The sequence below is a fragment of the Typopeltis vanoorti genome, chromosome 1 (assembly GCF_054136105.1).
Source record: "Typopeltis vanoorti isolate ZY-2024b chromosome 1, IOZ_Tvanoo_1.0, whole genome shotgun sequence".
NCBI classification, from domain to species: Eukaryota; Metazoa; Arthropoda; class Arachnida; order Uropygi; family Thelyphonidae; genus Typopeltis; species Typopeltis vanoorti.
The window spans coordinates 97,797,013-97,824,871 of record NC_143549.1 but is presented as its reverse complement, the minus strand read 5'-3'; the positions used below and the strand labels follow the sequence as shown (position 1 = coordinate 97,824,871).

The 27,859-nt window shown below is 32.9% G+C and overlaps 1 protein-coding gene across 2 annotated transcripts; it reads left to right on the top strand.

Annotated features, from left to right (window-relative positions):
• Window positions 1-8,226: 8,226 nt before the first annotated feature.
• LOC150110243 (sulfotransferase ssu-1-like) lies at window positions 8,227-26,805 on the top strand. Of its 2 annotated transcripts, XM_090392328.1 has the most exons (3): window positions 8,227-8,438; window positions 13,039-13,111; window positions 25,873-26,805. In XM_090392328.1, exon 3 carries the CDS (start codon window positions 25,876-25,878, stop codon window positions 26,755-26,757), a length of 882 nt encoding a protein of 293 aa, XP_090248454.1. In that variant the 5' UTR covers window positions 8,227-8,438; window positions 13,039-13,111; window positions 25,873-25,875; the 3' UTR covers window positions 26,758-26,805. The 2 variants fall into 2 exon arrangements, with proteins under 2 accessions (XP_090248454.1, XP_090248446.1); XM_090392320.1 differs by lacking the exon at window positions 13,039-13,111.
• Window positions 26,806-27,859: the final 1,054 nt, after the last annotated feature.

Genomic DNA, 27,859 nt, shown 5'->3' with positions numbered 1-27,859 from the left:
CATAAAATAGAGACTGTATTGGAAAACGAAACAGCAATAATTCTCTGGGACTTTAAAATACAAACTGATCGGCATTTGGAATACAATAGACCTGACATCAGAATTATCGAACATCGACAGGTTTGGATTATTGATATCGCAGTACCCAGTGAAAACAACATTGACAGCAAAGAACTGGGAAAAATTACTAAATTATTAAAATGTCTTAAACACACCAAAGTCATTCCAATAGTTATCGGTGCACTAGGTGCAACTTCAAAGAAGCTATCCAACTATTTACAGGAATTAAACATCAACGAAGTGACCCCATGTGAACTACAAAAATCAGCATTACATGGAACAGTCCATATTTTACGACGTTACCTGACAGACTATTCTTAGATTCTTGGGTAGAATCTGAATTGTTCTGAATCACCAGTCAAATTGTTGTTTGATTGATATCGTGTTCACATAATTATGTATCAATTATGTGAATAATAATGATTTTTAAACACTTTATTATGTCTTGCATACATATAATAATTATATTATAAAATTATAGAAATTACAAAATTTAAAAATTCTAAAAATTACATACTGTACATATAATAATAATAAGTGTTTTTTTTAATTCAATGATTTTTATTATTAAAAAAAATTATGATTGCATATTATGCATTTACAAAACATGTTCTATTTTTTTTTAAACAATGAATTTCATTGTTTTAAAAAAAATTAACAGTATTTATAGTATAACAATAAGTTATATATATTTTAAAATTTTTTTTGCTTTTAATGTATTTAAGCGCTGTTATACCCATTATATCTGAGTTATACCCATTATAATTTATAATATAATATAATATATAAAGTATACCCATTAATAATAATAATAATAATTTATTATAATAATTATTATTTTAAGTAATAAATAAACGTTTGTTATTATTATAATTAATGCAGGCAAATCAGTCAGAAAACGCACGATTTACAGACAAAAATATTATTACTGGTAGATAGATGGCGTTGGGGGTAGATGAAAAATAGCGGGGTTGTAGGATTTAGTAGTAATGTAGACGATTGTACAAGGCATTCCGTCAATGAGTCCTTGGAGGTGTCACGTAATAAATAATAATAATAATATATGAGATAACACGAGATTTACAATGCATAGCAAAGTTATATAACGTCGTATGTGTGTAATAATAGACCAAGTAATTCTACTCTTTTTTTTTTTTTTTTTTTTACGTCAGAATGACATTGCGGTTCAATCATAATAATAAGAGAATAATTTATTCGGTACTACTCGAATTATTCAAATATGCAGCATAGTTGTATATGTTTAATACAAAAGAATAACGTCGAACATTGCTTATCTATACGTTTCTACTTATGTTACTAGTAACTATAAATTTTAAATATATATATTTTTTACTTCAAATTTACTTATTTTTTCTCTCATTACATTTTTTCTCTTATTATTATGATTGAACCGCAATGTCATTCTGACGTTACGTTAGATAAAATGGTTACTGTGACTGTTTACTTCATATATTAAATAAATGTAACAATTGAAATAGTGAAATTCCACTACAATTAAGAGCAGCGTTGATTTCATGAATTCTATTTCATACATTTGATTTTTTTTTTTTAATTTGTGTCATTTGACAGAAAATTTCTTCCAGCTAATTTATCAACATTACCTACAAAGAACATGAAATTAAATTAATGTAAATGAAATCAGCATTTACAAAGAAAAAGAAAAATTTCGTAATTGAATTATAAAATAATGTAAATATTTTAACTTTTCTGATTTTCTGATTTTTGTAATATCCGTTTTCCTAAAAATAATCTGATAAAAAGTAATTCGCAGAAGTATGCGGCAAACTAAGAATTCCAATCATTTAATTCATGAAGATGTGGTGTAGCTTAAAATAATATGGAAATAAATCAACTTTTTATTTGCAAATAAATTGAAAATTTCATGCTGTTTTCTGGCGTCGAAGTGCTTCCAGAATTCATACTAGAAAATTAAGATAAATTTAACTTAAATTCTCTTATTTCTCAATTCTCAATTTTTTAAGCAGAAGATAAGGATTTACTAATGGTAAATCCTCATTTTCTGCTACACAATTATGTAGTGTCAAATTATAAATTTTCTCTTCACTTACTTTTCATTTAGAGCCGTAGAATGTTTTTCTGCTTGGGTCCAGCAAATATTTTATTTGCGCATAAAATTTCAGGTTTTCACGAATTGCTATTCGGCTCATCTTTGGGGAAATAATTAAACTATCACATAATATTTAGTCAATATATAAATATATTAATTAAACTTTATTTTCATTTTGTACGCACAGACTAATTAAATATATAGCATAGTTACATGATAGAGACGTTAATTGCGGTATCGAAATATTCCGCAATATAAACAGAGGAAGAGAAGTGTGAGTGGGCCAACAAAAATTCTTAAGGTCCATCAAAGAATCAATCAAAAGCTTGTTTCTATGGGGGAGGGTCGTGAGAGAGGGCAAAATGGTACTTATGCCACTGTTACTTGATAATATGACCTCCTGGAAAAAACTAGTGTGTGTGGGGGGGGGGGCTAGATTTTTTCTCTCTCAATGCGGCGATTAGTTCTTGTTTATAGAATTTTTATTTGACTTGCTAATGATGTAACGATTATTTTATTTGCATTTTTTGTTTTTTCAATCGCATATGTATCTAAGAAAGTTGCGATATTTCACCAACTCATCAACAAATGGTGAAGGATGTTTCTTTTACCTGCCATGAAAGATATATTTTACAAAATGTATATGTTTCAGTTAAATCCTATTTATCCACCAATCAGTGGATAAATAGTCCACTGTCGGTATATATATTTAATATATATAAATAAAAAATAATAAATCAGCTAATGCCTTTTATTCCCTTATAGGAAGTAGGCGAGGCCTTTATATCCTATCTAGCTTTTGGAGACTGAGTGGTTAAATCTTCACCTGTAGCCAATCAGAGATAGCTGGCCCATGCCTATCACTAATTATAGGCAGCCACCGATGAAGAGGCTGGCAAACAAGTGATGCCATCTCTTGGTACATAACCCTAACAGGATATGTTACTGTCTGAAGTAATGTGGGTACTATGGTCGATTTTCTCGAGTTTACGGGAGAAAAATTCGATCGACTAACTCGGGAAGTTCCTTCAGTCGGCGACTAGACTTGAACCTAAGTCTAATTTCGAGCGACACAGAGGACGCAAGCGCCATTTCCACCGAGCTACACAAGTTTTCATTTAATAATATATATATATATATGTGTGTGTGTGTTTTAAAGATACCAAGCTATTTTAAACCTGGTTTTACTCCATTTCCCAAGTAAGCAAACAGACAAATAAGTCAAGTTTGCGCCTGCTAACCCTGCACGTTGCAAGACCAAGGCAACTCATGGTAAAAGTAGAATAAGCTCTGATCACTAATCCTAATATTTACCCTTAATGCAAAGCACATCTCCTGGAGGAGATGTATGATGCTTTGTATTAAAGGCAAGGGGCCACTACCCAGACCGGTTTCGACCTTTATTGAGGTCTCATCAGTGGGAGCCAGGCTAGAAATACCAAGATTTTAGTAATACAGAGTTTATAAGTATTTTACCAGAACAAATTACCATAAGGTGTTTTAACCTTATTAAATAAAAATCTCAGGAGGAGATATATTTGCCTTTAATACAAAGCATCATACATCTCCTCCAGGAGATGTGCTTTGCATTAAGGGTAAATATTAAGATTGGTGATCAGAGCTTATTCTATTTTTACCATGAGTTGCCTTGGTCTTGCACTACGTGCAGGGCCAGCTAGACTTGCAACACTAGCAGGCGCAAACTTGACTTGTTTGTCTGTTTGCTTATTTGGGAAATGGAGCAAAACCAGGTTTAAAATAGCATGGTATTTTTAACATATATTATACCCAAGGTAAAATACTTTCTACATATATATATATATATATATATATATGAACCTAAATCTAATTTCGAGCGAAGCAGAGGACGCATGCGCCATTTCCACTGAGCTACACAGGTTTTCATATAATTATATATATATATATATATAATTATTATTATAATTATTATTATTATTACATCTCCAGGGAGTTCTGAGACTCATCGAAGGAGGGCACTTACTCTACAACTCTGTCTCCGCCACTCAACTACCATTATCTACCGCAACTACCACGTCATCATCTACACCAACGCCATCTACCGCCCACTTCCACCATTAGATTTTCACAGACAATCACAAACACCCATGACCAAAGGCTGACATCGAATGGTACACAGATGGTAATCTGTGTACCATTCGAACCCACAGCCTTTTGGCTAGAGAGCGGATACTCTAACCACTCGGCCAACCCAGGCTGACATTAGATATACAGTGTATATATATATATATATATATATATATATATTTCTAAAATATATATTTTTTTAGAAATTTTTAGAAAGACCAGTTTTAGAAATAAAAGTGTAAAATGATCGGAATGATACAAAATTATATGGTACAATTGACAATAAATAAACGGAATGCAATAGTGGTAGATAAGCGGGGTTTGACTTAGCTACTATAAATGGATACTCCAAAAATTGTTTCTAAGTTCTTTAGGTTTTAATTGCTATGGTAATGAATGTCGTTATTATAGAAGAATACTAAATTGAAACGCACGTTATCCTGATTATTTTGTATTATTACATCTCCATATAACACTGCCCCCCTGCTGGATGAAGGTCTTTCCCATAGGCTGGAAGGGAAGGTCTACTTCTCTCATGGCGGCCAATCTAGCTTGGTTGAGTGCATTTATTTGTGTGAGTGCGCGCGCGTGAGCATTTTTGTTTGTTTTTAATATGAAAGTTACAACCATCTTCTTCCGTTAATTGTAATAGACATAATGAGATTTTTCGTTATTTTCTTTTATTTTTCAAAGAAACTAATGTATCTCAATGAGTGCGAAAATAGCAAATAATTGGCCTATCCTACACACCACGTGGCAGTTACCATAAGTGAAATAAACATTATCGAGGAAATGTGTGCGTATGAGGAGATAGCTCGCCATTTTACCAACAGACAACACTGGGGCTTTATCTTCCACATACTACCTTTTTCCTCTTTTATTATTATTAATATTTTTTTTTTGTGAAACATTTATTCCACTGAAACATGTTTATTCTGAAAGTCGCTAGAAATAATTACCATAGTACATGATCCCCACAAGGGTAGGACTGACAGGGCTCTAGATTGGGGGCCCGGAATTAGGGCCCTCTTGTCGGGTCGGCGAGCTAAGTCTCACTTAGCTCGCCGACCTGACAAAAGATTCTTTGCTCTATACGAAATCGAAAGATGAAAGAACAAGAGAACATTTTTCCAAGAGAATGGTTAACATGGAGTGTATCGAAAGAAACTCTTTATTGTCTACCATGTCGTATTTTTTGCGACTCTAATAACAAAAACTTAAGCAGTTTAGCCCAAGAAGGATTTTCGCCTAGAAATAAGCCTTGGAAAAAGTTGTATGATATGTTGCCTTTTCACGAAAATAGTACTGAACACAGAGAACAATATCTGTCTTGGAAATCCCTATGGAATCGATAAAGACTTAAAACTACAAATTCAACATGAAACAAATAAGTGGAGCTTCTGCAACGGATTGTAGACGTAACGTTATTTTTATCATCCAGAGGTTTAGCATTTCATGGGGGAGAACACGAAGATTGGAGATGTTCATAATGGGAATTTCTTAGGCATATTAGAATTAATTGGAAAGTATGATGAAGTGACATGACAACATCTCGGCAAAGTTCAACAAAATCAGATGGAAGGTAAAAGTATGAAAGGATATGCACATTACTTGTCGTGGAATTCGCAAAATGAGTTTATTGGCCTTTGCGCGGGCAAAGTTCTCCAAACTATTCTAGACCAAAGAAGAGACGCAATTTTCTACGGAATAATAGTAGACGCAACATCAGATATCTCTCACAATGAAGAAAACATCCTAATTCTCAGATACATATCACAAAACTAAGACTCAAGCGAATTTGAAATCAATATACATTTCATTGAATTCATAAAGTTTACTGGGGAAAAAATAACTGAAAAAATATTTGCAACTCTGGAAAAAACAGTATACCCCTCTAAGATTGCCGTTCACAAGGCTACGACAATGGCGCAAATATGCGTGGGAAAATAGGGGGCGTAAAAACTCTCATTTTACAAAAGAACAAATGTGCCTTATTTTCTCCCTGCAGAGCACATTCACTAAATCGCTAAGGAATCAATGCTGCCAAAATCAACCCAGATGTTATAACGTCTTTTGGGAATATAGAGAGCTTCTACTCTTTCTTTGTTCACAGTCCTGCACTCTGGGAAGTACGGAAAAAACACATACCACTGTCTCTTCAAAGTCTATCAGAAATGAGGTGGAGTGAAAGAATTCAAGGTACTTGTTAAACATTATCACGGTGTACTTGCTGTGTTAGATGTCATTCTCGGAGAGATGGACACAGAATTAACTCCTTCAACACTGAACACAATTAATGGCTTGAAAAAATATTTCAGATCTTATAAAAGTATGCCAATGACAATGTTTTGGCACAAAATATTAGCAAATATTGACAATAAGAACTTTATTATACAAAATAAAGGAATATCTCTTGAGATCGAGTCCGTACTTATAAGAGAATTAGTGCAAGAGATACAACACTTTCGTGACTAGAGGAAAAGTCTTGCTCAAGAAGCAAAAGTAGTTGCTGAAGCAATCGGGGTACAACCTCAATTTTGCAAAAAATCGAGAAATTACTGTAGAACATGAACAAGATTCCAAAATGTTCGTAAATTTATCCAGTCTTGGATTTCATTATGAATGATTTAAAAACAAGGTTTGAAGCAGCAGATAATATATATGAATTATTCTCACCTATTTTAAATTTCCACAACTTGGACGATGGTCAAATTATCGCAAAAGAAGCAAAACTTGTGAATATGTATGAAAAATATCTGTCAGAAGAGTTACTGAATGAAATTCTTCACCTTAAAAGTATTCCTAAGATAGTTTTTGGCACAGAAACAAGTCCGGTGAGACTTCTGAACGCAATTTATGACAAAATCCTGCAAGGAATATTTGCCAATATCTGCCTCGCCATTAAACTATTTTGCACAATACTGGCCAATTCATTGAAAACATGGCAAAGAAGCACAAGTAGCCAAGAACGATTTAATCACCTAGCAATTTTGTGCATCCAAAATGATTTGGCTAAGCAAGTTGATTTTACTGACATTATTGATAAATTTGCGTCGATAAAAGCTAGAAAATATATTTTGAAGTAATTTTGAATATCATTATTAGTTTGTATTATGTAGTTGTTGGTAGTTTAAATAAATATTACTTTCGTGTTATTATTTAAACTAATTGATCCTAAACCCTGTAGACTGTATAGCAATATGTTGTCCTTAGCCTGAGAGACAGGCAGGCGGTCAGCCAAAAATCCTGGCCTGGGGGGGGGGAGGGGGGGCGCTTCATGATTTGGGAGCCATGCCGTAGTAATTTATATAGAGAGTAAGGTGGGGCTATGCTCCCCTGGCGCCTACCGCACCCCCCCCCCACGTGTTCCGGACTGGTAGACCAGTTATCCTTGAATTCTGATGACTCAAATTTTGAAGACTCGACACTCTGGATAGCCCCTGAATTTCAAAACGTTTAAAAAAACGTGACATACAAACGTGACTTAAACAGTCTTATCATTTTATATATATATAGGGTAGATTATATGATGGGAATGAATTTTGAATTTGAATGAACCATGATTGTAGAAAATAATTGAAATATAATGCAGAAAAATTTAGGAGATAGATCAACGATAATTTATTTTCCTTTCCCTATATTTTTTTTAAGATTAAGAAAAATCGAATGTGGTACAAAAATAAGGTTACAGCAAAACAGCACATCAAAATGTGATTTTGCATCGAGCTAAAAGCTACTATATGCTAGCTCTCTGAAATTTAAGAATTTACGAAACAGGGACATAAAATAACATAAAATAACAGGGAATAAAAGGAAGCGAGTAGCATATGCTGATATTTCTAGCCAGAATCTCGAATCTTTGTTTACTAAAAAATCTTCCACGAAAAACATGAAAGAAATTTTGTTAGTAAACAAAGATGAAATTTTCGAAGGTAGCGACTGCATTAAGCCACTTGTTACTAGAATTTCTGCTGTATAGGTTACTGAGTATGAGGGTGATAGAGTAGAAGATAAATAGAGGTCCTTTTGAATCAGTTCTAAAAATGGAATATGGAAGAAGCTACGAGTCAGTGACGGCAGAGTATAATGAACATATGCTCATTGCACGTGTTCTTCTGGCCGATTTTTCTGGTTCGCAGGGAAAAAACCGGAGTTTTTAGGAGAAAAAAATCTTTCCAACGCAGTATGTAACCAACTAATCCATTTTCGGTTTAAAAGTCTTTAAAAAGCTTCTTCGCGTTCTAGAAAAGATCGAACCCAGATTTTTTTTTTCAATCAAAGGGCATTATGTTCTTTAACAGTTTGGAGTTCCATGCCAAGTGTATTCTAATTTTTAGACTAGCTTTCTTTTTAATCTAAAATAGATCTTCTGAGTGCTAAAATGCAATTTTTAGTCGTCAAATTAATTTAAAAAAAAGGAGAGAGAGAGAGAGAGTTCTTAATGAGTGGGATAGTTATTAAGCTAACGCATCAAATCACCCAACATCTTCGCTTCGCGTAGGACGTGAGGAAAGAAAGGAAAAGTGTGTATGGGACGCAGACAAAACGTATTGTTGTCAGATATATATAGATGATTATATCATATCTGTATTGTCATTAAAAGATGTATTTTACATATAAAGAGAAACAACAGTGAATTTTATCATTTATGAAAGTATGAATATGAATATAATGATATGCAATTCCATGAACACACACACACACACACAGAGAGAGAGAGAGAGAGAGAGAGAGAGAGAGAGAGAGAGAGAGAGAGAGAGAGAGAGAGAGAGATTAACAAATACTCTCGCCCACTCTCCCGTGCCAAATAGCTACAGACTAGACAAAATAAAATATTCTTAATTTACTAAAAAATAACTTTTTAAACAAAATCTTTGAAACTTTAAGAAAACACAGATGAAATCCCACTGACCAGTTTAATAAACTCCTACTGACTTATATCATTACGTCTGTTAAGATATAAAACTTCATAATTTTTTTATTAAAATTATCTTATACATTATATGTATACGATAATATATATACACAGTATAACTCCGCCTCTATATATAACTCTGCAGTATTCGATGGATGGATTGAATAACTCATCGATACTGTTGCTGGTCTCAAACTCAGATAAAGGAGGAGGGTTTGGCAATAGGCTAACAACTCATTCCTAGAAAAATTATTTCGTTGCGAAGACTAAACAAATTAAAACCTAACTGACTCTACGGAAACGATGTATGTAAAGGAAAAGGTTATATATATATATATTAAAATTATTTATTATATTTAATAATAATTATATAAAATAATTATAATTAATAATTACTAAGAATAGTGATCAGACCTTATTCCACCTTTACCACGAGTTGCCTAAGACTTGCACTATTTTATATATATATATATATATATATATATATATATATATACACTACTTTATATATATATATATAATAGTGCAAGTCTTAGGCAACTCGTGGTAAAGGTGGAATAAGGTCTGATCACTATTCTTAGTAATTATTAATTATTTTATATATATATATATATATACACTACTTTATATATATATATAATATATATATATATATATATATATATATATATATATATATATATATATATATATATATATATATATATATATATATATAATAGTGCAAGTCTTAGGCAACTCGTGGTAAAGGTGGAATAAGGTCTGATCACTATTCTTAGTAATTATTAATTATAATTATTTTATATAATTATAATTATATAAAAGTGGAAATTTAGAGGTATATTTCAAAGGCGGCTAAATCAGCTCATGGGATTATCTGGTTATTGAGGAACATTCTGATATGCAGCGATAAGAAGGTTATTATTCCTCTTTAGTAGGAATTGATAAGGCCTCGCTGGATTATTACGCTCATATTTAGTCGTCTGGAGATATGGATGGGTGGAACGGATTCAGCGGCAAGTAACTAAGATCGTAGCATGACTGTATGATGCTCAATATGAGAAGAGAGTGGAGATTTGTGTATTACAAGAGTTGGTTGATTGGAGGGTAAGGGGAGATATGATAGACACATAAAATGGATTAAAACCAAGTTTATATTTATATACATATAAAATAGCTTGGTATCTTTAATATATTATACCCAAGGTAAAACACACACACACACACACACACACACACACACACACATATATATATATATATATATATATATATATATATATATATATATATATATATATATATATATATATATATATATATATATATATATATATATATACACACGAAATATTCTGAGGGGAAATATTCAATTTTTTGCGGATAATGCAAAGTTAAGTAGAGCAATATAAGTTGCTTAGGGGAATTTAGAGGATTGATGTGGACGAAATATTTCAGTTCATAAATAATGCGAGGAAAACTAGAGGCCATCCGTGTAAATTGAGTAAGAATGTGGTTAGCAAGAGAGTGAGGACTAGATTTTTAGCTTAGAGAATGGTGATTGAATGGAATAGATTGCCAGAGTCAGTGTGTGTGTGTGTGTGTGTGTGTGTGTGTGTGTGTGTGTGTGTGTGTGTGTGTGCGTGCGCGTGCACTTTGTCGGCGAATGATTTCGGTAAAGTATGACAGATATTGTACAGGTAGTATTGACAATTGTTGAATCAATGTTTGTATGTAACATGGATCTCCCACGATGAGTTTACGGACTCAATGGAAGTGCCTGTATATAATAATAATAATAATAATAATATTTTTAACACACTTTATTATCTTTCAAAGAAATAATAATAATAATAATATATTCCTATAAGCTTTTGTAAAAGTTATTTGTCATACATTCTGATATATGCAAGATAAGAATGTTTTCTTGGAGATAATTCTAGTGCCTATTGAATTAAAGGACACACACACACACACACACACACACACACACACACACACACACACACACACACACACACACACACACACACACACACACACACACACACACACACACACACACACACACACACACACACACACACACACACACACACACACACACACACACACACAGAGAGAGAGAGAGAGAGAAACAAAAATGGAAAAAAATTATTAATGGTAACTATGTTTGAATATTATGTGATTAATTTTGAATGTGTCGAATCATCATTATAATGGAAGACAAGATGCTGACGTATCCAGCCTTAGGGCAAGAACGCGTAACTTACCTTCATCGAATAAAGGATAATAAAGGAGTCAATAAGCACTGGAAATCCAATATCTTTATAATGAAGATCACATCGCTGACAAGTCTATTTGAGATAACTGTGTTGCTCTTGTACAACAAACGAGCGCCAATTTATGAATGCACTTTGACTTTATACGCCTGATCTGCTTGCTTGCTTGCTTGTATGGATCATTCGTTCCGAAGTTCGTGCCTCACGAGGCTGCCTTAGTCTAGAATGAAGCAGTGTCAACCATACAAAATGAAGGAACCTTTGACTTTTAGGAGTTTCAAAGCGAAGAATATTCACAGCGGCTGCAGGTTCTAAGTTTAAGTATAGTTCATGCTGTATAAATAGCGATTTAATTTAAGATTGCAATATTAATAGCACTCGATGTTCGTCATCTAAGGCAAATGCGCAGTCTTGTCAGAGAAATCAGTTGTCTCTTTATTAATCTGAATATACGGCTGTGTCGATTGATCACTTGAGGTAAGAAATTATTTTGAATTTGAATTTTTGAATTATTCAGGATAATTTGATTAAATTATCCTGACATATCAGAAGAACAGCATACGTGTATACATGTTTTCCTCCGATACAGTGAAGGAGTTTTTTAGTGACCTTCCGTGGCATTGGGATTCTTACAAAAATTTGTTATGCTGTCTAAATTTTCTTTTTTATCGGACTATTTCTTGGGAAGAAATTTAGAAAATAATATTTCGAACGAATTCGAAGCAATAACGCAGTGCAGAATTATGCTTACGGTGCAGAGTTGTATCCATTCTGCAACCAACAGGCTCTCGGTTCCAAACAATCCGTGGGCCTTTATTGTTGCTGTTGTTTGGAATTAGATCGAAGCAACTAAGGCTATGAGACCAGGGAATTGTGTCTGTTAATTTCGTGGGTTCTTCTGGCCAGTGTTTGCCTGTTTCGTGGGATGATAAACCCCAGTATCTGAGAGGAAAACTCTGCCATAGAGAATGTCCTTAGGCGATAGATGAATTTCATCACTCAGTATGAGACCACCACTTTGCTTATTAGATGTCTGAAGTGGCTTGAAAAAAAAACATGTTTGTGTGGAAAGCAGGAATTTAGGATTATCTAACTTTTCCTATCCACAATACTGTTTTTCCCCCCACTTTCTTTCGTTAATTTTCCTTTACGAAACAAACTGACTTTTTCAGTTTTGACTGATTCGATTCTCATTTATCTTTTTCCTTTCAAGATATGCCTCAATGGGTAAAATATTTCCCCATTTGATGCATAAAATTAAATAATAATAAAAAGAACCAGGTTATAAAGCAAACTTTGATGACGTATCTCTCCATGTACGTTTCAACTTTTATATTTCTGTTTAAACAATTGTCAAAGCATATGTCAGAAGTAGTCTGTACTGCTTTTGACATATATTATGCAGGGTAGCATGTGTTTAACATATGTTAAATGCTTTAGGCATTTCCCGTCTTCTCTAGCAGATGTATTATATCGCTGATGGATATAAAATATAATTTTTAGTTTAGATTTGATAAACTTCTCCTGAATTTTTATTCGTCTTACTTCACAAAGTCATGTTGAGGTCTTTGTTTTGCTTGTCCCAGGTCATGAAGTAGAAGAAAAAGAACTAAGAATACGGCACTTGAGAGAGAGAGAGTTATCCAGAAGTTTTTAAAGGTTCGATTTATATTCGCTATTTCGATTTATGTTCGCTATTTTTTGAGAAATCATCTAGATAGTAACCATTGTAATATTTTTCAATAAAAACAAAAATATAATAAATTAGGCTTGCGTTGCAAATTGAAGGAACAACAAAAAGTTGTTTCTGTTGTTTTTGCTATTATTCCACGAATCTGTAACTGTCCATGAGTTTCCTAATTTAAACGCTTTAAAATTTGCATTTATGACAATAATATTAGTTCAGTACATTTTATTTTAATTACGATGACAGATAATGATTCATGTATTATAATATTATGATATGAGAAACAACGTAATTGTCAGACTACTTTACGGAGCTGTTATTACGGATGACTTTCTCAGTAACAGAAAAGTAAAATATAGAGGGCGCATATGCGCCCTCAATGTTTTATGTTACAACAAATGAATGTCGTAAGATTCATATGCATGTACAGATATGCGATAGTTTAAGAATAAGATTAGATAAAATAGTAATGAGTTAGAAGAAGTGCTGTAAATTTCGCAGTTTCCGAAGAACTTAAATCCTCCAGTCAGCAGGTACATGAATTTAGCTTTTATTTCATAACATAACACCACAAGTGGCTTTTTTTTTTTTTTTTTTTTTAGCTTACTCAGTAAACTTTTCTCTCTTCCGCTATCAAAGTTTCCCCTCGAGCAATTAACATGGAAGTGCCATTAGCATGTTTACCTTTCTAAAAATGGCAGCTGTTGTCTTTATGCATAGGTGTAACATGGACAAAAGCCGTGTTTTCAAATGATAATATTCCTTTTCTAAATTTAAACAGCATGATTTTAATATTAATTTAATGCAATAATTTTGACATTTATTTTATGACTTTTCATTTAAATTAATGTTAATATTAATAAAATTAATAGTAATCATTAAAATTAATATTAATTTAAACGCTTAAAATTATATTAATCTATTACAGTTACAATGGTGCGAAAATACTTTATTTATTTATTTAGATGAAAGGTTGTAGTCCTCCTGAACGGAATTCTCACTAACAAAACAAAGTTCATAATAATAATTAGCTCAGGATTGTAATTCTAATCCATTTTTTTAAAAAATCCTTGAAAGCTAATAATTCTGAAACCAAATCTTTGTATTATATTTTATTTTTCATGAGTTCATAACTTTACTCGGAACTATTTCTTGTCAACGGAAAAGTATATGAGGAAAATGTTAGTGCGCAAAAACAGATGAGTGCGTTAACAATTTCTTCGCAATTCAGTACTCACGCAACCACTATATTCTATTCTATTCTATTCTATTCTCAGTCGTTATAGACGAAGCCTTTTTGTCGGCAAAGACCTGCGTTCGATTCCCGTCCGTTTCATGAGTAACCTTTATCTGGTCTCTTTAGACGAAAGGGGTGATTTAGCCGATCTGATACGGAGGTAAGGGTTTTTTCCACCTGGAAACTCGGATTTTTTGTCCCCCAGAACAAGCAAACAGGCCTGTGAACATACACATCTACAGACATAGGACACTCCAGGATTAAGGATTGACCAACCTATCCCGTAAGATTTCCGGTTTCCAATCGTAACAGGCCACTAAGTCTAATACGTAAAGGAAGAAGAAGATATTATTATTATTATATACTTCTTCTACGTCCTTTTTATAACCATTCATAGTTATATATCTCTGTTGAAGGCTTTCCTATGCCAACCATCTCCATTAGGTCGTCGTCCTTCCAGCTTCTCTCTCTGATCGTCCCGCATTCGTCTTCTTTCATATGGATACCACTGGGTGCTTATCTTTGTCCATCTATCACTTTTCATCCGTGCCATATGTCCTGCCCACCTTCAGGTTTAAAATCTCTTCCCCTATATCCAGCGCTTTTGTTTATTTTCTTATATCTTCATTCCTTATTTTTTGTCTTGCAGTCTGATGTTTATCATGGCTCTCCATTCTACGCTCAGTTTTCCTCATTCTGTGCAGTATTTTATTAGTTATTAGCTATGTCTCTGATCCATAGCTCATAACTGAGATGTTATACTGGTTGAAAAGTTTGGTTCTATATTTGGTTTTATTTTATTGCAGAGGAACCTTTTCAGTTTGCCAAAAGCTACCTAGAATTCTTCTCTTTATTTCTTCATGAATGCTTCTTTTTCCTAATGTAAAAGCTATTCCTAGGTATATGTATCTATCCTTGTACTTGCAATGATTTGTTACTGTCTATTACTCTTTGCTCTGTTATCTGGTTTCCTTCGATGTTTGTAAGTATTTTAGTTTTTTAGTAGTTTATGTATAATCCTATTTCATTTGATGCTGTATTTAATTCTTTTATCATTTCTTGTAGTTCTCTTTTGTTGTTTGCTTTACTATAATATCATGAGCATATCATAAATGATTTAGATTTTTAACTAGTGATGCTGATCCCATTGACTCTCCAGTCTGGTTCACTCAGGGCATATTCTAATACTGCATTGAATAATTTGAGTGAGATAGTATCTCCTTGGCGTATTCCTTTATTTATTGAAATGAGCTGCTTTGTTCATACATAATGATACTATTAGTTGCTTTTTCATATATTTTGTTTATTAACTGTATATACTTTTGGCTTATTTCATATTTCTTTATTGCTATTAGGATTGCTTGTTTTTCAACTGAATCAAATGCTTTCTTATAGTCTATAAAACCCAAGTACAATGGTTAGTTGTATTTTCTGCATTTTTCTTTTAGTTGATTCAATGTCTACATACGGTTGAATGTATTAAACCCCTTTTTGAATCCAGCTTTAATCCAATTAAATTAAGCTTCGTCCAATGAACTAGTGACTATGTCTGTTATTATTCTTTAACTTTATAATTTCCATGCAATTCATTGTTTTTATAAACAATTTATATGTTTATGACAGCAAGCTTATAGGTTTCTGATTTTCTATCTTTTTCTTATTATTAACCAGAGTATCACGGTAGCGTTATTCCAGCTGTTTGGTATATCTTTATCTTTTTGGCATTTATTAAATATTTGTTTCAGTTCTATTAATATTTCTGCTGATTTTATTGTTTCTAATGTAATTCCATCTTCTCCTAACATTTTATTAATTTTCATATCTTTCAGTGGTTATTCTATTTCAAAATGTTGTATTTCTGAAATACTTACTTCTTCCTACATATCGTTCTCCCTTTCACGCAAAAAAGTGCTCTTTAAAAATAGCTATCTGAAAAGAATAATAAAAAAATTTACGCATGCTAAAATTCAGCTTTATGTTCGCTCGGTTAGCCTAGTGGGTATTGCGCTTCGCAACCATATGACTCGGGAAGGAGTGTCGTAGGTTCGATTCCCGTCGACGACGTGAGGAGCTTAAGGATTTTCATCAGCCATAGCCAAGTTAGCCGGTCTTGGGCGTGGGCAGTAGGGTTTTTCCTCCCAGTTTATCTGGGGGTTTTCATCCCGTAAGCAGGCAAACCGGCCCCGTGAACACACACGGATTACAGTCATGAATATCGCTCTTAGAATGCAGCAGAGGAATGGCGAACCGGCTGCATTAATACGCTAGTAACCCCTTCATTAGGAGGGGACTCAAACCATCCTAGGACGGACGAGAAGGATAGAATAGGAAAATTCAGCTTTAACATAATTCTAAAAGTAAAACAAAATAAATCGGCACCAAGGAGAATAATTAAGCTCTTTAATATTAACAGCATTAAGAGTGAAAATCTTGTGTGCTACTGCTTTATTACGCTCCATGTTTATATCATGCAGTAAAACTGACAAGTCACTTAGTGACTTAGTCGAATATTAAATATCATTATGTATAATTGTATTAAAATATTAAGGAGTTCGGAACTGAAGGAATCTAATAAAACAGGACAACTCGCTTCGTTTTGCACTAAATGTTATTATGGATAATTGCAGTAAGAAATATTAATATTAATAACTAATTACTAATCAGATTAATCAACAACAGAGAGAGAGAGAGAGAGAGAGAGAGAGAGAGAGAGAGAGAGGAGTATGGTTACTTTCACCGTTGATACATTAGTGTTAGTAAGAGGAAAATGACGATGATCGTGTATGCAGATGTTGTGTTACTTGAAGAACACGAAGATAAGGTGAAAAATTTACTTTATAAATTTTCATTAGAAGGCAGATGCATTTCATGAGTGTATCATATGACCAGTTACCCAGAACTAGTTCCATGCAAATTAGAATTGAATAAGATAACAGAGCGAGTAATGGAAATCAAGTACCTAGATATTATATTAAAAGAAAAGAAAAGAAGGAAATAAAATGAGAAAAAGAAATACTAAAAGCCATAGAAAATATCAGACTGTTTAAGTAATTTTAATATGAAAAAAAAATTACTAAATCTAAAGTTCGAATGTTTCGGTAAGTTACCAGACACGTAAAATTAACCATCTAGATGTATTGTAATATAGAATTGTTAAAATAACGGACCGTAGTTAGAATACTAGAATGAATAAGCATAAATTGAAATAAAAATAGAATAAAATAAATCGAAAATTAAAACTGATGAAATCGTGGTATCACGTTATCATAACTGTATCATAATAACAAAATTGTATTATAATTATATAATAGAGGATTGGAGATTACAAGGCAAAGAAAAGGAAAGCCAAAGTTACAACTATCAAAAATAATCTTGGCCTGATCAGAAAACTATGTGTACTGCATACACAAAAGAAAAAGATAAACTACATTTCTACTTATATTGCCAATTTTTGATAGTTTTCGAAATTCGCAGCTCTTGTAAAACAGATGAAAATCTTCAATTGACAACAATGTTCTTCCCCCTCCTCCCAATGTTCTTTACGTAAGCAAAAGAATTGGAAAATAATCTTTAAGGTAGTACTTAGTGGCTAAATTAGACATTAGTGATATTTTTCATATTAAGCGTGTCATCAGTATCCATCTTCCACTAAAGAGATTTGTTTGATGAACCCGTTATAGCAATCTGAAAGAAATACAGAGAATTCCGCGAAATCCCACAACGCGGGGGTGATCTAATGGAGACTTGGAGGATTTTCAACAAAGTCTTTCAAGGTTTCGTGAAGACCTATAAAAATTGCCGCAAGTTTGGGGGACAACATGAGCATTAGTCATTGCGTTTGTTAAATACTTTCTGTCTGTTTTGCGTCCAAATGATAGTAGAGGAACTTCAGTACGCCCACAGATACGAGACCCTTCGACACTTCTGCTCATGAGAGAAAAAGGAGAATCCATTCCGATAATAGGGTAATCAATCCGTCTTGTGGGATGAGTTGTTTAGTATTACACGTCGGAAAATTAACTTTTCTTATGAACATTGTAGTTTCTAAAGTAGTAACTATTTTGTTTGTGTAACAGTTGGAAAATGTTACATATAAAGCACGTGATTTTGCGTGTTGGTGACCAATTCGTATATCAACTTATTTCTTCTCCCCCCCCCCCCCATTCAACATGAATTGACTCTTCTTGGCAAGTTGCCAGACTAGGGACTCGGATCTGTGGTCGGATAGTACCGGAATACAATTTTGCGTGTAAAATGGTATTCCGTATTACCCGAAGTTGCTGTACTATTGTGTTCTATCACAAAGTCTAAAAACAAAGAAGCCAACTATATGTCTTTTTTTGCGGAATGACAAATCTTCATCCATCCACATCAAAATATATTATTGGTAGTAATGCGATATCTCGGATTATTTTCCATGCCTGTTCTCCTGAACTGAGTACTCTTTTATTGGAAGTTTTTGAATAATCTTTTGTTTGCTAAATTTCATTTCTGATCATGTTTCCAAAATTTGCAACTAATGCCTTTGTACTCTGTTCTTTTACTTGCTCTCCTCTCTTAAACATCAATAATCCTGTTTAAATCTAATCTACATCTTTGCTAATGACAGCGCATGCCTTATTCGGCAAACTGTGCAAGTCGAAAATAATAAAAAAAAAAACTTGTAAAATATCTATTTCCTTAAATACTGATTTCTAAGTTATTCTTCAGGAAGAATCAGGAAGAATTTCGGAGTTTAATTTCAGTGCTATCAAAACTCAGTCATTGCTTATGTAGTGTCGTCCAGTGGAGAAATGCTCGCAGAAAAGCTCCGGCGTGTTAGTTTGGTCGTCTGTGCTGCAACGAAAAAAAAAAACCATCTTTACCGATAAAATTAACATAATATGGTGGCGGTGTTAGCGTTAATTACACAAATAAATAAAATAATAATAATATAACAACAGAAAGTAACAAAAGATAAATCCAGAATTATCAACTTCTTTTGGATTGTTACTTCTCACTCTTTTTGAATTAAATTAAAAAAAAAAGAAAGAAAGAAGCGATATTTTAGCCCATTACCCTTGCTAAAAACAGGAGTAGCACCCACAAAGAAAAAACACTGTATACTTTTATTGTTACCTTTGATCATACATATCTAGGGGAAAAAAGAGTTATTAATGCGTAACACATAACCTTTTCCAATCAAATATTACCATCGTTTCCACATAGTGCAGCCTGAAGAGGCTCTGACGACCGATCATTGGCGGTATAACCATAACATCTGAAACGGGGAAGTGGCATTCCTAGTGCCAATCTAGAGCCCAAGGTGGCAACCTCACCACTAGATTCACCTCATTTTAGCTAACAACCAACTTCTGATACTCCCAGCATAAATTATCATCATGCTTTTTTTCTTACACTTTTGTCTGCAGTCTGCGGAACACAATTGGACAATTTGTTCTTATTTAGTGCATTACTTATGTGGACATCTTTGCATATTTTTTGGAAGTTTTTCCACTTGGTTATACTATAAATTAAAAATACCAAGAAATTATATATTTGGTTTAATCCTTTACCCAAGTGTATGCAAACAAAATTTGCACCTGAAGTATTTTTATGACTGGGGCAACTCGTATATAGAGGCTAGTGACTCCATATCACTTGCCTTAGTATTCCATAATGCAGAGCACATATCCTTCCTTGACGTTATTGTAAACTCTATTTAATATTGCAATATCTCAATAAAATGTGTAATAAAACACTAAATATTATTAAAACAAAACTCTACATAAATATAATATAAAACATCAATTTTCTGACGAAAAAATGTCTTCTTTTCACTAGAAAGCAACAGTGTTACCCTTAGTTTGATTTTTACCTACTGCTTATAATTCACACCGAAGAATAGAGGGATGCAGCGAGCAAACAGTTCCACGAAAACTGAGCATCTGTTGATTCACGAGGTCTTGTTATGTCGCTAAAACCGTCGTATTGCCGATTTTGGCGTTCGTATAAATGGGCATTGGTCATAATTGAAAATCGTCGTATGAGCGGATCGGCTTAAAGTGAAACGTCGTAAGGCGGGACATTGCTGTATATTATATAATATTATTTTTTATGAATTCATTTCAAATATTATTATCTATTTCAAATGAATGAGGTTCCCTGTCTTTTGCACATAGCATGCACTCATACATTTCAAACATATTTATAATAAGCATCGAATATAGACGGTACCGTATCACCTTACACACTAACAGCATGTGTCAACAATTCTTGATTGTTGGCATGTACTGTATAACTGTGTAAAGGTGATACGGTACCTTCTATAAGTTTTTCGTGTGTCGTATTTGTTTGTTATAAGCAGAGAGGAAACATGTGTAGCTCCAAAACCAGGTATTATTTTTCAGAAATATCTTTTGAGAATTAAATGCTTTAATATATGAATTTTATGATAAGCGAAGTAATGAAAGTGGAACCATCATGAGATGAGTCATCCTGGGCTCTGAGGCAACTAGAAACAGCTGTCTGGACATATATATGCAGAAATAAAAATTTTGAGATGGTGAGGGGGGGGGGTAATGCAATATTTGTGTTTTAACTGGGACTACGGATTGCTTCAAGGTCTTGATGTTATCTCAATATTTGCGAAAGAAATTGAAACATAAAGTGATATTAAATGATTATAACTCAGAAGGCAGCAAACATTAAACAGATCTATGTAGGTTCTGAGTTATACGTTTTATCTTTTTTTTTTTTTTTTTTTTTTTTTTTTGAGAGAGAGAGAGAGAGAGAGAGAATACTGTAATGCTGATAAGCCTTGTTTAATAATATTGCATATTCAGTATTTTATGGCAGAATTTTTAGATATTTTGCATTTCAAAACTTCCTTTCTATGTTACGCTACTTCTTTTACATAAAATGCAACTGTCAGTTGTTGTTTTTTTAATATCACCACTGAGTTTTATGAACGTATGTAATTCGAATAATGTATATTCTCATTTTCTGGAGGATGCAGTTTTTTTTTCTTTTTCTCGGAAACTCCCCCCCCCCCCCCAAAAAAAAAAAAAAAAAAAAAAACTAGAACAGTTCAGTGATGCTATCAAGTCACATTAACTCACGATTTCTTACTTTAGTCAGAGTTTGGTAGAGTTGAAACTTTTAGTGCCTTTAGCATATACTTATTGTGTGACAGTCACTTTTCTTTCCCATAGTTTTGTAGTTTATAAGAATGATGTTAACTGTTATAAATCCGTATTGTTATATTTACGAATGCTTACTATTACGGTATTTATTAGTTTTATTATTTTACTGTTTGCATCCAATTATTAGTCATATTAGTGTTTATTGAGGCTCATAACATTTTTAAAAGTTGGTAAGTTGCTATTACTCTTAATATGCTCATCCGTAAGTGTTATACAGCATCCTACGTGAATTTATGTTTTTATAATCTATGTTTATCATCCTGAACAGAGCATAAATTAGTTATTAAAAATGTAGGTTTATCAACCTGTACATGAAATGAATATAATAATAAATGGAGATTTTTTTAAAGAGATAGTACTACTTTTCAGCAGTAATTATGGCCATATTATTACCTTATAACAGAAAACAAATCCACTAAAAGAAAAAGCAGTTTCATGTATTCATGGAACCCTTAGTGCATTAGTATCCTAAATGAGCAGAAAGAAGAAGAAGATGATGATGATGACTTCTTAACATTGGATTTGAAGACTGTAGATTGTACTCCTTAGGAAAGATTGTTGAAGACATAAGTAGAAGGAATGAATAAGTGTGCGAAACATGGGGAAAATATATATGGAATATACGAAAAAAAATATTTAATAACAATTATCACAGAAAGAGCCATACAGCTTCATATCAGAGATGTAAATTAAATAGAAATAGTGGATTTGAAGATCCAAACTTATTTCAAAGATGAATATATGTAGAAACTTCGAAAGTTTCGAAAAATTATTTCGTAGAGCTTATGAGAATTCAATCCTCGGCATCGGAGTTAGCTTCGTCTGCACTACTTCACAAACCAGGCGGAAACCTTAACAACTGTCAGGTCAGTGAAACCTTTATCAGATATTAACATTTTATCACTAATAAAAGGTTAATATACGGATGCCTGAGCAGCGCTCGTGTCTTTTAAGTAGTATATTAATCTAAGGCAATTCCAATGCAGTGGGTTGTATTCTCATAAGCTCTCCGCTCAACTTTTCGAAATTTTCAGCTTCTGCATATATTTGGTTTTGAAATATGCTTCGATAGCTGATTTTTTAAAAATTATTATTATTATTATTATTACAACTTGTCACGTGAAAAATAGAAGAAATTTAATTATTATAGTTACAATCACAATTACAATTTTGTGATGTAGGGGTCGAAATTAAACAAAATTCTAGCATAAATAATTTTAATAAAAAATCAAGATGTCAGATGCTTACAACAACAACAATCTATCCAAAAGAAAGGCGCAAACCTTCATTTCTTCTTATTATTATCATTAATATCACAATTTTTGGTGTTCGGTTTGTGACTGACTGACTATATTAGAGCCTCCGTAGCTTAGTCGGTTATAGACTTTGGTCGGAAAGACGAGACCTGGGCTCGATTCCCTTCCAAGACGTGTGGAACCTTTATCTGGTATCTTTCGACTAAATGTGAGTTAGTCGGGAAACTCGGGTTTTTCGTCCCTCAGAACAGGCAAACCGGCCCGGGAACACACACGGATCTGCAGTCATAAAATATACATTTAATACCTCATTAGTAGGACTCAACCAGTCCTAATGGACGGTGGAGGAAAGGGGGAACCCCACACGAATAAAATAAAAGCACTATATTTATCAAAGAATGTATTGAAATGATGTTTGTATGTTTTATGTTAATGACAGTAACATATCTCAACATTTAAAAGAAAGCAATGTTTACTTTATGGTAAACCTTCATCAAGATACATTTACTACCCAACATAGTTGTCAGCAGTAATATATGGCGTTAACATGGTATAATCAACTTTATTTTGAAATATAATTAATTTTTCTCATTTCGATGAACTAGTAAATATCATACATTGGATCTTATATACTTCTGGAGAAATGCGCATGAACGAACTCCAAAAGGATGTACAAAACAGAATAACAGGTCTAGCTTTCTATACCACTTCCACCGGAAGTTTGGTCAGCTTTGATAAAAAATATATCTCAGTCAAACCTCGGATTATGATCGTGAACAACAGAACGTGGCATCATCCAGCATTGTTTAAACTTAGCACTGCTTTGAATCTGCATTCTGATTTTTTATAAACAGTCAGACCGCTACAATTATATAGTATGAACTATTAATTTCTCTTTTTTGTTGTTTTAACTTTCAGTTACCTTTTACCCTTGAAGATGTAAGTCAAACAACTTACGAAACTTGTGGGGTTTTATTTCTTTATTGTGCTTTTAGCTTAATAAAAAACGTGGTCCAATTACCGGAATATGCCTTATATACTTCGGTTTGTCTCATCGCTTACTGTTATAGGAGATCTTGTTAAAATATATCCTACAGAAGGAAGCGATGAGATAGGCAGAAAAAAGATATATTCACACACACACACACACACACACACACACACACACACACACACACACACACACACACACACACACACACACACACACACACACACACACACACACACACACACACACACACACATTTGTTGAGATTTAAAAATTCAATTTATATTTTTGATTAGTTTCATTACATAAAACGCTTTATTCGAGGTTATGTAAATAATTCATTGACAGTTTGGAGAAAATATTTTTTCTACTTATAATTAATTTGCACTTAAATCAGGATTTGTGTTCGTAAATTAAGTGACTGAAAAATCGCTATTCGTGACATTAATGTTTAACATAGCGAACATCCATTTAGACTACAATTCTTTAAGTCATGACCGAGTGATTTTAATAAGATTATGGTGCATTATATCCAGTGGCGGATCGTGGCTTGGAATCGTGGGGGTGCTGCAACTTTCGAAATATACATACACACTGTAAGCACAGTGCATACGTGTTTGGATAAGATATCAAAATTATGTAAAAATTAAAAAAAAAATTAAACACGAAAAAATATCGTTTATTATCGATAAAATTACATAGTTTGGTATAATTCAAAATTACTTAAAAATTAAATAATATTCTTCTTGTTTTGTTTCATGAAAAAATATTGTTTATTATAAAATTATACATTTTAGTATAATTCAAAATTATTTTTAAAAAAATCCATTATCATAACCCTAATTATGTTCTAAAATAAAAACTATAATTAATTATAATGTCAAAATATTTAAAGAGACGGAGTAAAGACGATAAAGCACAACGAACACCCTACTACTGGCGCAAACTGCATATGAACAACAGTGGAACTGCGCGACGGACAGTGCCGCATTACGCTAATAGCTCGCATCTCACTATGACGTATATATGCTTACGCGCGTAGAAATATGACACTGTGGTAAACACAGTGCTGCTAGCGTCCTTCGCCTTCCGAAGTGCTACAAGATGGATTTTTATTATTTTTGATACAAAATAAGAGAATTGTATGGATTGTTGATGATAAAATTAAATATTACAAGCAAATATAAATAAATTAATAAATATATTTATATATCGAGAAAAATTGGGAGGGGGAGGTGCTGCAGTTCCGTAGTGCTTACGCACGAGCCGCTCCTGATTATATCTCAACTTTGGGATTTAATAAGTTTATAAAGTTACAAGTCATATAAATGAGTCAGATCTTTTGTAGCTTAATACATTTATACGGACTTTACAACCGAGGATGAGCTGAAAAGTCCTTACTGTTCTCATAAGGAGGTGGAAGGGTTCTTATGGGAACTCGCATTTTTCATCCAGCAGGAGCGACGAATCGGCCGATAATATATGTTTTGTCAGACGCAACAGATACTGTAGATGCGTAGGCTTAGCTATCCTATTATAACTCTAATTAGGCTTCTATGAAACAAGTTACTTGGGTGAGAGACCACTAAGCCTAATACATAAGGATAAAATGAAGATAAATGTGACCTCAGTCTCATTTATCTTCATTATTCATTCATTTATAAAATAAATTTTGTAAATGAATAATTGCTGTAATTTATTCCTTTTTATTCCCCAGATGGGCATAGCTCCTTTAGCTAAAACTAACTTTCGAAGACTAGTGGGAAGCTAGTTTCTCTCTCTCTCTCTCTCTCTCTCTCTCTCATTTTAACAGGATTTTCAATTTCAAAAAATAAAATTGAGTTAATGACATTTGAATCAATAGAATTCAAAATATTTATAATGAATCAATTCCAAATTAAACATTTCTAGAGTTGATATTTTGTAAACATTCAAAAATAGACTCATCTAAACAAAGTGCGACTTAATGAATTTTCAATATCAGGTTGTTATAATATTAATTATATATCATCATATACCATATTAATAGACATAGTGCAATAAATATTTCTTTTCTACATTATAGAATATGGATCCAAAAGTCAGTCGTCGTCCGTCTGTTCCCAAGAAGCCGACATACAATTGCTATGATGGATTATTATTATCTGTAATGTTTCCAGAAGAATCTTTTCGTTATGCTATAGACTACGAGCCCAACGAAGGAGATATTTTTCTCATATCATACCCCAAGTGTGGAACTACATGGATTCAACTAATAACCTATCTCCTAATGCACGATGCACAACCATTGCCTGAAGGTAAAGTGCTCTACAAAGAGATTCCATTCTTAGAATTTGAAGGACAAGAAGTGGAACGATTTCCTTCCCCGAGAGTGTTAAAATCGCATCTTCCGGGTACCTACCTTAAGTACAGTCCGAAAGCAAAGTATGTCTTAGTAGTGAGAAACCCCAAAGATTGTTGTATCTCATTTTACTTTCATACAAAGGCCTTCAATGAGGATTATCATTTTAGTGATGGTACATTTGATGAATATTTTGAATGTTTTCTTAAGGGCGAAGTTGATTGGAATGATTACTTTGACCACATTTTATCGTGGTGGCCTTACAAAGACAATCCAAACTTTCTATTTCTAACTTACGAAGAAATGAAAGTTGATTTACCTCTAGTAATAAAAAAAGTAGCTTCCTTTCTAGGAGGCGTTGCCGAACAACTGATTGCAAAGAAAGGCATGATGGATGCTGTTTTAAATCAGTGTACATTCAGCTCTATGAAAGAAAATGATACACTACAGTTGGAGACAACTGGATCTAAGGTATTTTTTCGTAAAGGGATTATTGGAGATTGGAAAAATCATTTTTCAGAAGACCAGTCAAAGCGATTAGACGAGAAGTTTACTGCCAAATTTGGAAAAACATCAATTCCTGATTTATGGAAAGGTCTAGAGATATGATATGTGCACTATAATTTGTAGCATTTATATACAACATGTATTACTTGATATTCCAGAAGCCTAAATTTTCATTTTTGTAAATAATAAAATTATAGGATTATGTAAATAAATATCTATTTATTTCTTAGTTAAACACTTATTTCTATATAATTAAATTAATGGAGGGTGAGTTTGAATAACTTTTAGAACAGCTAGCTGTTCAAAAATTTATAGAACGATGGTGTGTACTCCAAAATCATTGACAAATATACATAAGTATGAATAGTTTAAATATGGATAATCAGCTATTGAATCACATGACTTGGCAATGGTTATCGTAAAATGTCACGAGAGTAAGTTATTCTTATTTCATTGATGTTATGTGTAAAGTAACTAACTTGTGCTTTAGAAATAAAAACAAACAACAACACAAACCTTCAATTAAATAATTTAAACATTCTTCATCTTATAGTATGGATTACATACAAAGAAAAAATTACGTAATTGTGTCTACCATTTTTAGAAATACATAAAACTGAATACTGTACTGAAGCCTAATATTGTCATACTATAAAAATATTTAGAAAAGAAAACTTTCTCGGCTAACTTTTTTCAAATGAAGAACCAGATATACAACATATACATATACAACATTCTATAAGTATCCAATATCGATCTATAAACTGCGTTTAGTTTTAATTTGTATCGCTTATTTACCTTTCCATTGTTCCTTTACACCGTCCATTTACTTTTCCATTGTATTATTATAGCGTATGATTTTATGTTCATGGTCAGGTACCATTTTCTACTCTAAACAGAAGGAGAACTTGAGTCATCCAGCATACCTACAATTCCTGAAGATAGGTCTTACCTTCTAAATACAATCTGAATATTTTAGATAGGCTACTGGTTCGAATTCTTCCATGGACATGAATATTTTTGATTATCTCACATATTCTAGATACTCTCTCTCTCTCTCAATATGGAGTGGCTGGCCATAGAAGTTCACAAAATCTTCCCATACATAGGAGAGGTTTTCACCCAGGAATGGGAATTCATAAGCTGAATATCATGATAATTATTTTTATCATCATCATATATTCGACATGTACCTTTTGCTCTT

Bases quoted from the DNA above. Each gene is read 5' to 3' on its own strand.
- LOC150110243 (XM_090392320.1), top strand. From the start codon at position 25,876: ATGGATCCAAAAGTCAGTCGTCGTCCGTCTGTTCCCAAGAAGCCGACA.